This window comes from Emys orbicularis, chromosome 1, assembly GCF_028017835.1.
Source record: "Emys orbicularis isolate rEmyOrb1 chromosome 1, rEmyOrb1.hap1, whole genome shotgun sequence".
NCBI classification, from domain to species: Eukaryota; Metazoa; Chordata; order Testudines; family Emydidae; genus Emys; species Emys orbicularis.
In genome coordinates, this window is record NC_088683.1 from 215,917,040 (window position 1) to 215,929,724 (window position 12,685).

General features: G+C 48.2%; 1 protein-coding gene across 1 annotated transcript in view; it reads right to left on the reverse strand.

Annotated features, from left to right (window-relative positions):
• LANCL3 (LanC like family member 3) overlaps positions 1–12,104 on the reverse strand; it is a 43,287-nt gene extending 31,183 nt beyond the window's left edge. The window contains exon 1 of the mRNA XM_065397402.1: positions 11,556–12,104. Coding sequence (XP_065253474.1) covers positions 11,556–12,104 — 549 coding nt within the window. The remainder of the gene's footprint in view (positions 1–11,555) is intronic.
• Between the last annotated feature and the right edge of the window lie 581 nt (positions 12,105–12,685).

A 12,685-nucleotide genomic window follows, 5' to 3' on the forward strand; every position in this document is an offset into this window, starting at 1 on the left:
CCAGTTTCAATTATTTTGGTAATTTATTTCAAAATACCTGTCAGCAAGTATGTCTGTACCAATGTAGACAACAAAAAAGATTTGGGAAATGTTTTTTGACAAATAGGTTCCTTACTAGGCATATTAATACAGAACTTTGAGTAATAATTTATTTAAACTACAATACAGAACCGTATTTCTGACAAAGGCTTGGGGGAATCAGGTTTAATGGAGGAGCTGAGGGACAGGGAAGTAATTGCTGAGAAGGAGCCTGGGAGTGAACCTGGAGGGTTGTTGGTTGTGGGTGGGAGAAGTATGGAACAGGGTTTTTTGGGGAGAGATGGGGGGGGAAAATGATTGTTAGGGAGTTGGGGAGCCTCCCCCATTCAGACCCTGTCCCCATATGTACCTTCACCCCCTCTCCTCATCCCCATGTGTCCCTGTACCCCCACTCAGCCACCTCCCCCGTCCCCATGTGGCCTTGCCCCTCCCTACCCACATATGGCCCTGCACCCCAATTCCCATTCAGCCCCTGCCCCAGTCTATCCCCCCACTAGCCCTTCTGATCCGCAGTCTATGTGACCCTCCAGCAGCCCCGTATGCCCCGCTCTGTCTCCCCCATATCCTGTGCCTCCTCACCTCGCCCTGCGGGCAGGGTGTTGTGAGGAACACAGCCTCTCCTTCTCCCTATCAGCGGCTGGCTGCTCCAGGCTGTGAGATGGCTGCCATCTGTTCAGGTGCCACAGCAGCCCCTGGTGGACAAAAGGCATAACTGCAGTGTCTCTCTGGCAGAATGTATTTTCTACGGAGAAAAAAAATCTGTGGGGGAACATGAATTCTGCATGTGCGCAATGGCACAGAATTCCCACAGAAGTAAATCTGCATTCTTTATACTAGCTGCCTATACAGTGGGATTGATTTTAAGCCAGCCCTGTTGAATTAACAGAGAGGAAGCTGGCCCTGTTGGTTTAATAGGGAGGAATCTCTATATCTGAGACCTCCTAGTCATGGTTAAGGCTATGATTTAGTCATGGGTATTTTTAGTACAAGTCATGGACAGGTCACGGGCAATAAAAATTCATGGCCTGTGACCTGTCCATGACTTGTACTAAAAATAGCTGTGATTAAATCTTGGAGGGGGGGGGGTTTGCACTGGAGGGCCATGGGGGGGAATGCTGCTGAGAGGGGAAATCTGGGGGGGCACTGCTGGGGGGGCTGTCTGGGGCTGGATGGCCAGGGACCGCTGCCCAGGGCCACGGACTGCAGCTGCTCCAGCCACGCTGTGACCGCTGCCGGAGCAGTGGCTGGTGTGGCTGTCCCCAGGGCCGCTCCAGCAGTGGCTGGTATGGCTGTCCTGGGAGCCACGTGAGCAGCTGGCCCCGGATCCAGCTGCTTGGGCATCTGTGGAGTCAGCCACCCTGGCCCCTGCAGAAGTCATGGAAGTGACTTCCATGACCTCCATGACAGATACGGAACCCTAGTCATGGTACATATCTGTGCTCAGATCCACCCATAGTTCAAGGGTTCTAATGTTGAATCTTAGATTCCTATAACAACTCTTCATGTACAGCACTTAGTCCCCTGGAATACCTGGCTCAATTCATCTCTTCTCACTATTAAAACATCTGAAAGTGTTACTTTTTCAGAAAATGTTTTCGTTTGTATTCACTGTTGGCCCCTATGGCAGACACCAGTCCCTTCCTGCTCCCTTTTTTACTGGCAGCACATCCTTTGGCTTTTTAATCCTCATTTATATGGCTTGGTTTGTGATGGTTTTTAACTGCATTGTACTTTAAATTATTCAAGCAACACCTTGAGTGCCTCGAGAGGGGTTAGTACATTATATATAATGTAGCAGGTACGTAACATGAAAAATGTCAATGTTAGAAGGAGTATAGTGATCACCATTACAAAGTCAATATTTGCCAACTGACACCAGAGTTATCATAGTTATTTCCTGTAAGCAGAATCTGTGGCTGCTCAGATACCAGTGTGTGTAAATGCTGACAATAATAGTGACTTCTCCATGTGTATCTGTGTGAAGAGAAAATGGTGACAGGAGGGCAAACAAGCAAAGAGAAAAAAGAACCAATGGAGACAATTGAAGAGGCAGTAAAACACAGACTGTAAATTGCCCTGGGGATCCACACGAACATTGTGTGTAAGGAAACCATTGAGGTTTTGGACCTGTGAGCTAGTAATTAGACCAAAGGATGAAGTTCAGCAACAATGGCCTAGGGTGATCAGATTTGCAAAGTGAGAAAACAGGACACCTTTCCTTGTGGGGGGAGAAAAAGAATGAGAGCTTTAGTGGAGGTGGGTTCAGTGGGGGGATAGAAGGGTTTTGGAGCTTGGGGGGGTGGGAGAGAAAGAGGTCTACTCCTTCTCCTCTTCTTCAAACAAGCAACCTTCCTTCCTACCCAACCATCGCCTCTTTCTCAATAAAATCCTGGACAGATAAAGTTATAACAAAGGGTAGAGTTGGAGAAAATGTTTGCTAGAGCTGACTGAAAAATTGGACATTTTTCATTAACATTTTCATTTAAAATTTGACCCTGTTTTTGTCAAAAAATATTTTTCAAGCAGCTCTAGGATTTACCTCTCTAACTGTACCTCTGGGGGGGAGGGGTTCTCACAGTCCCAGCCCTTATACTGTATTTTCTAGCCTCTGGGCTAGATTCTTAACTGATGTGAATTAGCACAGCCCCCACTGCCACCAGTGGACTTATGCCAACTCACACCAGCTAAGAAGCTTGCAAGAGGACCTGCTTTCATTTATTTAAACTGTACCCTGCTCCAAGCTCTATTTTATTTCTTGCTCTTATTCTCTTTCTCTCGGAATTCTACTCCGTGTGGGACATTGGTTCTTATATATTTATCCTGTTTTGCTCTCTGTCTTTCTTTCTCACTTTTTCTCTGCTCTTTTCTTCTCCCCACTCTATCCTTCCATCAACCCCCGCCCTTCTTCTCACCTCCCAGTTCTCCCTCCCATCTCTCTTTCACACTCTCTGCTACATTCTCTCTCTCTCTCTCTCTCACACACACACACACACACACACACACACACTCCCATACTCATTTGCACTGTTTAATTTCCTAGCCTTGGACCCATTCTGTCCCCTGTAAGACAGGATGAAACTTCATGTAGTGAGGAAAATCAGGCCAAAACACTGCATTCACATTAGTGTTTAACAAGGAGCGGTACATAGGGGTAACAAATATAGCTATATAAAGAAGTATTGTAATGGCAAAGGACTTTCTTACAAAAAATTGTCATATAAGAATTTGGGAAATTGGAGACAATTACTTTGTATGTTGCTCCCTAAGAAACTACTTAAATTACTGCATCAAAGTGATCATAAGTTTCTGATAATCTGAACAACAGTAGTATGCGCACCTCAGACTACCTTGAGTCAAAGTTCCTTGGATTCAAATGTTTTGCTGGCTCTGGATGCATACAGGGACCGCTTACCACTCAGGCATACATGTAACAGTTTCCAGAGACGGGTTCAGACCCATGCCCTGACCCCACATGCCTGCAATGTCTCTAAGTGTTTGCACAGTGGCTTGCCATTAAAGATGACATGTTACAGGTAATGCTCATTTTAAAAGGACTTTTTAGCCTTGCCCACTGATTATTCCAGGACTAAGGTTTGCCATTGTATTACATGTAACAATACAGCACATCTTCCTCCAACCCTTTCTGATGCATTCTGTCAGATGGATCTCTGCTCCCTCTGCACTGTTTCCCATGAGGGGGGGAGGAAGGCAGGCAAGCTCACAGCCATTGTTGTTCCACTCCATCCCCTAGGCTGGGAACATAACACTCAGCTATGCAGAGGAGAGGAATACTTTGCATGCAACAGCCGCCCCTCTAGCAGTTTAAGGAGTGACGCTGATTTTAAAGAGAGACAGAACAGTTCTCCATGATGATGTATTTGTTGAGTGACAGTGTGCTAGACTCAGAGGAACAGTATCCATAGCATAGGCCCTCCAAGATGTGGAGTTAAAAGAAGAGGGATGGAAATGTAGGGCTCCATTCTGGATACAGGAGACTTCTTTTGGGGGAAAAACAGTAACTATCTGTTAAATATGACTTTGTAATTTGGATTATTCATAAACTCAGTTGCTTCTTCAGCTAAAAGACAGTGGAGTACAGACATTTTTTTCAACAGCATAAAGAAATATATAGGCACCTGACATCACTTTTGTGTGAGATTCTCCTTTTATAATACAAGAATGTATGCCCCAGGATATCAGACAGACAAGGTGGATGAGGTAATATTGGACCAACAGAAGTCTGTCCAATGAAAGATACTACCTCACTGACCCTGTTTCTGTAATAAACAAATGTCAGATTACCATCATTCTTCAAGATATCAGCTATCAAAATCCTTATTACTACTGGATGTGAGATTGTCTGTGTGCCTTACAATCTTGTGTGTCAATCAAATATCCAATCCTGAATGACTGTGCTGTGAGATCCGTGTATGACAAAAGCATTTCACTGGTAGCAATAGATTTGAAGATCAACATTATCAAAACAAAATTCTGCCTTTTATATTTAAAGCAGATAATGAAGTTTTCACACATGCTGAGTTGCACCTGTGATACCACTGAGATTTTTGAAGTTTATCTAACATTAGACATGTAACCCAATCTTAGAATTTGCATCCTGATTTTGAAGAAGTGTGGCTTTGTTTTGGTCCATTATAGAGATAGGGATCAGTTCTGAAACTCAGATCTTAACTGCATTCTGATCTGAACACCCACCCTTCAGATCCAGGGGATTTGTTTAGGCCTATTTGTATGTTAGACCTCCCACTTTAAACTCTCAGTTTAACTTCACTATTAAAAAACATTTAAATTTAAAATCTAGTCTAAATAGGTGCACTGGAAAATCAGGGAGAGGGGAGAGCATATGTTTCAGGGGACTAGTGTGGGAGGGAAAGCCCTTCACCTCTGTAGGTACCTGCTTTAAAACCAATCCTAGTCCATGTGACCAAAAATCGACATCAAAGGTGTGTAGTAGCCTGTATGAAATGAGCGATGATTGAAGTATTGTTACAACAGGTGTCCAGAAAACCACCACAATACTTTACAGTACTTAGCAGTCTAAGCAAAGAGTAAATATTGAATGAGCATGGAAACTGAATCAACCCCTGACCTCAAAATTAGTTAGATCAGAATTGAGTTACATTAGAAGAGCAGTGTGGGGAAGGTCTGCACAACAGGGGCCCATTCTGTATCTCTTATGAAGACAAATGGATGATGACAGACTCCAGAGTGATCCATCCAAGATCTTTCAAAATACTTACATTCACTATAAACACATTTGTATTTAATTTTTAACTGTCATAGACCTGTGGATCCCAGGAATGTTTAAGAACAGAGCAAAAGGAGTGGGGGATGGGGGGGGGGGGAAGAGAATGAAAGATGTGAACAGAAGGGTGCAAACAGAAGCTCTTTTAAATTCTGGGTACACAAAGAGTCCGTGGAAGGAGGTAGCCCAGCAAGAGATGCCTGGGGAATTGGAGAAGAGCAGCAGAAACAGCTTTTTCACTACACTGACTCCTTTGTAAACCACTTTGAGGTCTACTGATGAAAAGCACTATATAAAAGAGTGAGGTATTATTTCAGATCATATAACATGCAGTTTGATTCATTCATGGAGTACACTGGACTCTGCCTCAGCAGCAGAAAGTTCACCCAGATATGGGTTTGAGGAAGCAAAAGACTTCTGCAACCTCTGCACCACTTGGGGACCTTTGGCCAGCCAAACCAGCCCCAGAAATGGATGGTTCAGACCAGGGAAGTGATGTGGCTATGTTGCTCAGAGAAAATGCTGATTAAGACTCTTCCCATGGGATTCCTATGGTGCCTCAAAAGCAGTTTAAAGCCACCACCCCATTGTGGAAACCTCGGGAGAGGGCAAAAGCACAAACCCTGCTTGTTTTCTCTCATAACATACTGCTATAGGTCGCTACTGTCACTTCCGGTACCCCCCACTGCCAGTGTAGGTTAATCAAGTCAGTAGATGTTACAAGTGTACAGATTATTGAGATAAAACCTCAACCTATTTTAAAAGGCTGTAAAAATCTCAAGGGGTTGGTAACACAACAATCTGTATTTCTTTGTCCTTTCCTCTATCTTCTGATAGTGACAATAACACCACTAAAAGAAGGTATAGGGGAATAAGCCAGATCAGCTAGTGGCATGCCTCCTAAATAGGGAAATGGACAGAAACATCACCACAATAAAAGGAAAGGAGGGGAAAATGTGATATCATTAATAGAAGGAATACAAACAACAGTTTAATGGACTTTTACCACTGTTTCCATGGGCATCTGTGGGGACACATGCATTCTGTGGGATATCTAACTACTGAAGAAGCATAAAAAGTGTGCAGAATTGGAAAAACTGATTTATTTTTATGAAAAAAACATGAGACTCAGTATGTCTTCTCACCTGGTATGTTACCTGCCAGGTGGGAAGGGATTATTTTTTTTCTTGAAACAAGACAAGCAATGCAAGGACTGAGGAGAAGTCACTAAGGATAAACTATCGAGAACTAACATCACTAGTGGGCAATAAATGTAAATCACTAGACAGGCAAATAAAAGTACTGCCCCAAGGGGGAAATTGCATATCCTGGTTTTCACCAGGTTCAAAAGGCCCAACAAACACAGAACTAAGACTTGTATAAAATGGGCAGCCTGCTACAGAGATGGGGTCACTCTCACTCTATACAAGTACTGATTTGACTCTGGGACCAAGTAGGACCGACCTTACAAAAGGGGTTTGAAGGACTTTGAAACCTACCAGGGTTTTCATGTGGAAAATGACACCTGGAAAGGCACTTGCATATAAGCTGTTTGTTTTCAAGATATGTTTTCTTTGGAGTGCTTTTGTTCTAAATAAAATACTTTGCTTTATGAAGGCTGGTTGGTTAACCCTGGCGTAGCCCCTGGGAAAGAACAGGACAGCGAGTGCTGAACTAAACACGGTGAATGGCAGGAGCAACTGCAGTCTATACTCTAGCTGCAGGGAGGGGACCGCTAGTTCTCATACCGAGAAAGGTCTCAGGCCTTTAGCCATCATTTAAGTGGGGTGCCCTCAGGCAAGCCTTGAAGGGGCAGTGCTTAATTTGTGCCAGGGCTTGGCAGTTCATAGCCCCGGCACCTCTAGGCTTGCTGCATCAGTTATGAATGTAAAAAAAATTGCTTGAGCCCCAGCACCTCTTTCATTACAAATTAAGCACTGTGAAAGGGTCAGAGGTGCAGTTACCTTAGGAACTGTGACAGGAAGCATTACAAAAAGATGTATTCAAAAGAAGAAATAACTGGGGAAAAAAAACCTCCCTAGGTACAGTGAAAATACCAAGGATAAAGGACCCTGTAACATCTATATTTTATAAAAATGTAATGAGCACAAATGACACATTCACTATCAGGACAATATTTCACCTTCCTCTGTGTGTGAAGCTTCAGTTGCAATTTAATGGAACCTAATAAAGACCCAAGAGAATATGTATCTTATTATTCCTAATGAACAGTATCACCATACATCAAGGGCCAGATCCTGCAAAATCTCACTCATATAAGCAATCCCTACTTGGGCAAGTAGTTCCACTGAAGTCACTGGGACAATTTGTATACAGTCGTAAACCCCTCCTAACCAGCAGCAAGGGACTGTCTCTTCTTTTCATGAGCTCAAGGGTAGTCAATTGAATTCACCTTGTTGAGCAGGCAGCAAATCCTCTGCAGACCAAGTGGAATGTTAAGGCCCTGGGAGTGTCGGTGAGGCTGAGCAGAATCAGGGCTCAGTATCTAATCTAAATTTGTACTAAAATAAAGGGAAAAAACTCTATACCTTGAAAAATGTAACCATAAAGCATTTCTTCAAGGCTGATCAATTTCTAAGACCCTAGTTGATAGTTTAATTTAATCAAGGAAAGAGCAACAACATCGCATCGCATCGAGAGCAATGGCCCCGATTCAATGTAAGGGACGAATTTCACTTTGTGCTATCAATGTTTACTTGGCAGCCTCAAGAAAATAAACTTGGGAAATAAGAAAACATTCTGCAACAAATCAATAGTGAGATTGTGCATAATCAAATTATGGGAGGTAGTGTTTTGTAGTGTTTAGAGCAAGGACACATTGTTTCTATTTCTGAACACCACTGATTCACAGTGTGTCCTTGGGTAACAAGTGACATGTAACTGCTCTGTGCCTCAGGCTTTGTCTTCACTACCCGCCGATCCGGCGGGTAGCAATCGGTTTTTCGGGGATCGACTTACCGCGTCTAGTGAAGACTCGGTAAAATCGATCCCTGATCGCTCTGCCGTCGACTCCGGAAATCCACCTCGGCAGCAGGCGGCAGCGGAGTCGGCGGCAGCGCGGCAGCGGTCGACTTTCCCGCGTCCTCACCGCTAGGTAAGCCGACCTAAAATACGCAACTTCAGCTACGGTATTCACGTAGCTGAAGTTGCGTATCTTAGGTCGGACCCCCGCTGCAGTGTAGACCTAGCCTCAGTCAGGGCCGGCTCTGGCTTTTTTGCCGCCCTAGGCAAAAAAGCCACCTCCCGCTCCCCCCCCCCCCCCAGCGCGGCAGGGGAGGGCGCCAAGCCCGGCCGCGGGCCCGCAATCCCCGACCGGCCAGAGCACCGGGGGGAGGGCGGAGAGCCCCCGGCGGCCAGAGCGCCGGGAGCAGGGCGGAGAGCCCGGCCGGGGCTCTCCGCTCTCCCCGGCGGCCAGAGCACCGGGGGGAAGGCGGCGAGCCCGTCCGGGGCCCCGCCGCGCCACCCCGCTCCAGGCGCCGCCCCAAGCACATGCTTGGTGGGCTGGTGCCTGGAGCCGGCCCTGGCCTCAGTTTCCTCATTTGTAAAATACTACAGGATCTGGCCCTAGGATGTGTTTGCTAAAATATTCCTTAACAGGATGGGAACTTTGATTAGCAGACATAAATTATATCAGCATAGTATATACTGCAGGCTAAGGTTACTTTACTTATTTTAAAGGGTGGCTTTAGTTATTTTACTTCTTTTTTTCCCTTTCAACATTAGTGAAAAATTAGGACTCGGTATTGGGATAAGTAAAATTATAATGTGGGAGGAAGCACAGTTTAGTGGTAAAAGCACAGACAAGGAGTCATGAGATTTGGATTCTATTCCCAGTCCTGTCACACATTCCTCCGTGACTTTTGGCACGTGACCCTCGCTGTGTCTCTGTTAGACCCATCTGTTACATGGAGACCACAACATATACATACTTCACTGGGCTCTTGTGAGGCTTCACTCCGTAGGGCCAGACAGACTGAGCTTGGACTTTCAGCAAGTGCTGTTCATCTTCTTGCATTACCCCACACAAGAGCCCAGCACAACTGCAGTCTCCAAACTCAGCAGAGGGTAGACTGCTCCCTGCTTGCACTCTAAGAGCACAAGTCAGACCGAAGGGAACAATAAATGCAGGAGCCCCGTTCATTGCTCCACACCGTACAGAACAGCTGACCCATCACAAAGATAGAAGAAACCCTATACCAGGGGTCGGCAACGTTCGGCACGCGGCTCGCCAGGGTAAGCACCCTGGCGGGCCGGGCCAGTTTATTTACCTGCTGACGCGGCAGGTTCGGCCGATCGCGGCCCCCACTGGCCGCGGTTCGCCGTCCCGGGCCAATGGGGGCAGCGAGAAGCCACGGCCAGCACATCCCTCGGCCCGCGCCGCTTCCCGCCGCCCCCATTGGCCCGGGACAGCGAACCGCGCCCAGTGGGGGCCGCGATCGGCCGAACCTGCCGCGTCAGCAGGTAAATAAAACTGGCCCGGCCCGCCAGGGTGCTTACCCTGGCGAGCCGCGTGCCGAACGTTGCCGACCCCTGCCCTATACCATCATAAGCACAGGTATGAGCAGCGTGCACATTCCCATTGTGCACCCTGAAGCTCCAGAATGGCTTGTACCTTTCTGAGGCACGATCCCTCCTGGGTTCCCCCAGCGTGGTACTGCCCTGTGCTGCACCCAGTATTGTGCTGTGCCTACAAACCACCCTTTGGCCCTGTATATGGCATCCTCAGATGGAAGGTGCTATAGAAGTGCACAGTATTATTGTTGTTAAATATCTCTGGTTAATAAGCTGTACAAGAACAAAAAACATTTAAACATGTACAGTATACTACAGTACGTGTCTTTTATTGTAAGAATTTTCAATCAAAAAATTCAATTGGCTTAACATTCTTGTTGCCTTTAATGGCTGCTTAATTATGCTGATGTCCCTTGAATCCTCCATTGTGTGAATTTCCTTGAACTGCCACTGCAGTGACTGGTATAGGATAAGGCAGGATTGCTCATGTTTACATTTTATTTCACAGTAGTTGTTTCCTCTCCCAGGAGAAAAAAAGCCAGAGCATAGAAAAAAAACAAAAACAAAAACCGGACCTCACAAGAGGACTGGAAAAAGAATTTAACAAATATCTGTTTAGATACAATACTGACTACTCTCTGACAAGCTTTATTGCAAATGGGAATTATTATTATTTATTCAGTGGCAGCTGTGAGTGCTCAGCAGTGGTCAGGATAAGGTCCAAGGCCCACCAAATTGTCATGACCTTTTACACCAGTAGAGGATCTGCCCCGAGGTAAAATGCTATTTCTATTCAAGTCAATGGCAAAGACAATCACAATTACACCCTAGCTTTTCAAAAACTCATCTCCCATTTTGACACCAAAATAAATTGCCAGCATTTGCAAATTGGATTCTGAGCTCTTTGGAAAAGTCTCACAACTGGAGCGACTGAGCCTTTTCAATTCTGAGTGTTTTTGAAAATCTGGCCCAGCCAATCCAAAGTATATCATTGCTAATTATCATAACTATTATTATTCCATATCAATCAACATACTGTTTTAATATCTGCTTCATATTATGAATACCTTCCCTGAGAAGCCCAAAGTAATTCCTGCAGTTCATTCAACACCCAGGAATTCCCCTCCCCCCAAATGATCAGGACCTGCACTGTGAAGGCAGTGAGCTTTATTTGCCTTGTAAGGAAAAAGACCATATTCTACCTGCTTTGGTCCTCAGCGGTCTCTCTTTCCAGTTAGTTTTCCAGAACGCTGCATCCTTATTCTAGGCTGCCTTTAAACCAGAGACACAAAAGGCAAAGGCTCCTGAGATATAGCCCATGCCCTCACTTTGGAAAAGATTCAGAGTCTTGGGTGACAGTCCAACAGCCATTCAGTAAAAACCAATTGACTTTGGCATCCTCGACAGGAAACTAGGGACTCCCATCTAAAGCCCCAGGCCTGGTGGGAGAGGGTCCTGTTGGTAGCTCCAGACCCTGCCTGCAAGGGACGCTGACTGAAGTGACCCTGGAGCAGGCTGACAGGCACCTTCACTCGGGGAGGGACCAAGCCTGACATCGGGGGGTTCCCTGGCTAGGAGGACCCGGCCCAACAACAGCCAGAGCCCAGCGCTAGTGCGAGCCCCCCGCCTCCCCCGCCAGCGCCCTCCCCGGGCTAAGCCCAGGGGCCCGCCGGGAAAGGGGACAGCGACGCGCGGGAGCCAGCGACCCGGCTGCCTTTACCTCCATGCCCAGCTTCTGCTTGAGCACCAGGGCGGCGCACAGGTAGCCGGCCCGGCCCACGAAGAGCTCGTCGGAGCCGCACTCCAGGAAAGTGACGGGGGCGCAGATCTGGCTCAGCTCCCGGAACCGGCCCAGCAGCCGGCCGAAGTCGGGCAGCCCCAGGGCTTGGTAGACGAGCGCGGCCACCGCGTAGACCCCGGCCCCGCCGAGCAGGAAGGCGGCCCGCGTGTCGGCGTCCGGCTCGCCCCACTCCTCCTCGTAGCGCACGCAGGCGTCGATGAGGCGCCGGGCCGCCCGCAGGTAGGTGTCCCGGGCCGGGGCCAGGAGCGGGCAGCGCGCGGCGTGGTACAGCATGTAGGCCACCCCGGCCAGCCCGCCGTACAGGCCGCCCCCCGCCGCCGCCGCGCCGCCCTCCAGCGGGGGCACCTGCTGCAGGATGCGCTCGATGGTGGAGGCGACCCAGGGCACCACCGCCTCGTGGCGCTGCCCGGCCGGCAGGCTGCCCGCGTAGTCATCGAAGCGGTTGGCGAAGCAGCGCTTGCTCTCCATGCCCCCGCCGGGCCGGGCTGCAAAGGGGGCGCAGGGGCCGCGGCTTCCGCTTCAGTGCCTTGGAGGAGCTGGGCTAGCAGCCCGCGGCGGCGGCTGCACCGAAATCTGAGCGGGGATTTGATTAAGAGTAAAAGTCCGTCCCCGCAGCGTAGCGTTGCTCCCTTCGCGAGCCGATTGCCGGGGCTGGCTCCAGTCTTGGTTTAAATGGCTCAGAGAAACCCCGCCGCTGCCTACTGCTGCTGCTCGCCCAGAGAGAGAATCTGCGCCAGCAGGAGGCCGCCTCGCTCCGGCCCCGCCAACCTGCTGTCGTCCTTGGCTGCAGATGCGGCTGTCAAGCGGGAGGGCGCATCACCTGCCGGAGCCACCCCCCGCACCCCTAGCGGAGGGCGGGCGAGGAGAGAGGAGAGAGGCCAGTGGAAGGCTGCAGCCCCGAGCTGGCCCCGCTCAGCGCTTCCCCACGACCGGCAAAGAAAGGGGAGCGCGAGCGTGGCTTGGATTGATCCAGCCCTACAGCCTGGCTAACACAAATGCAGGAGGATGGCCATTCTTTTCTTCTTTCCTGCTCCCAACAGGCGTGTGGA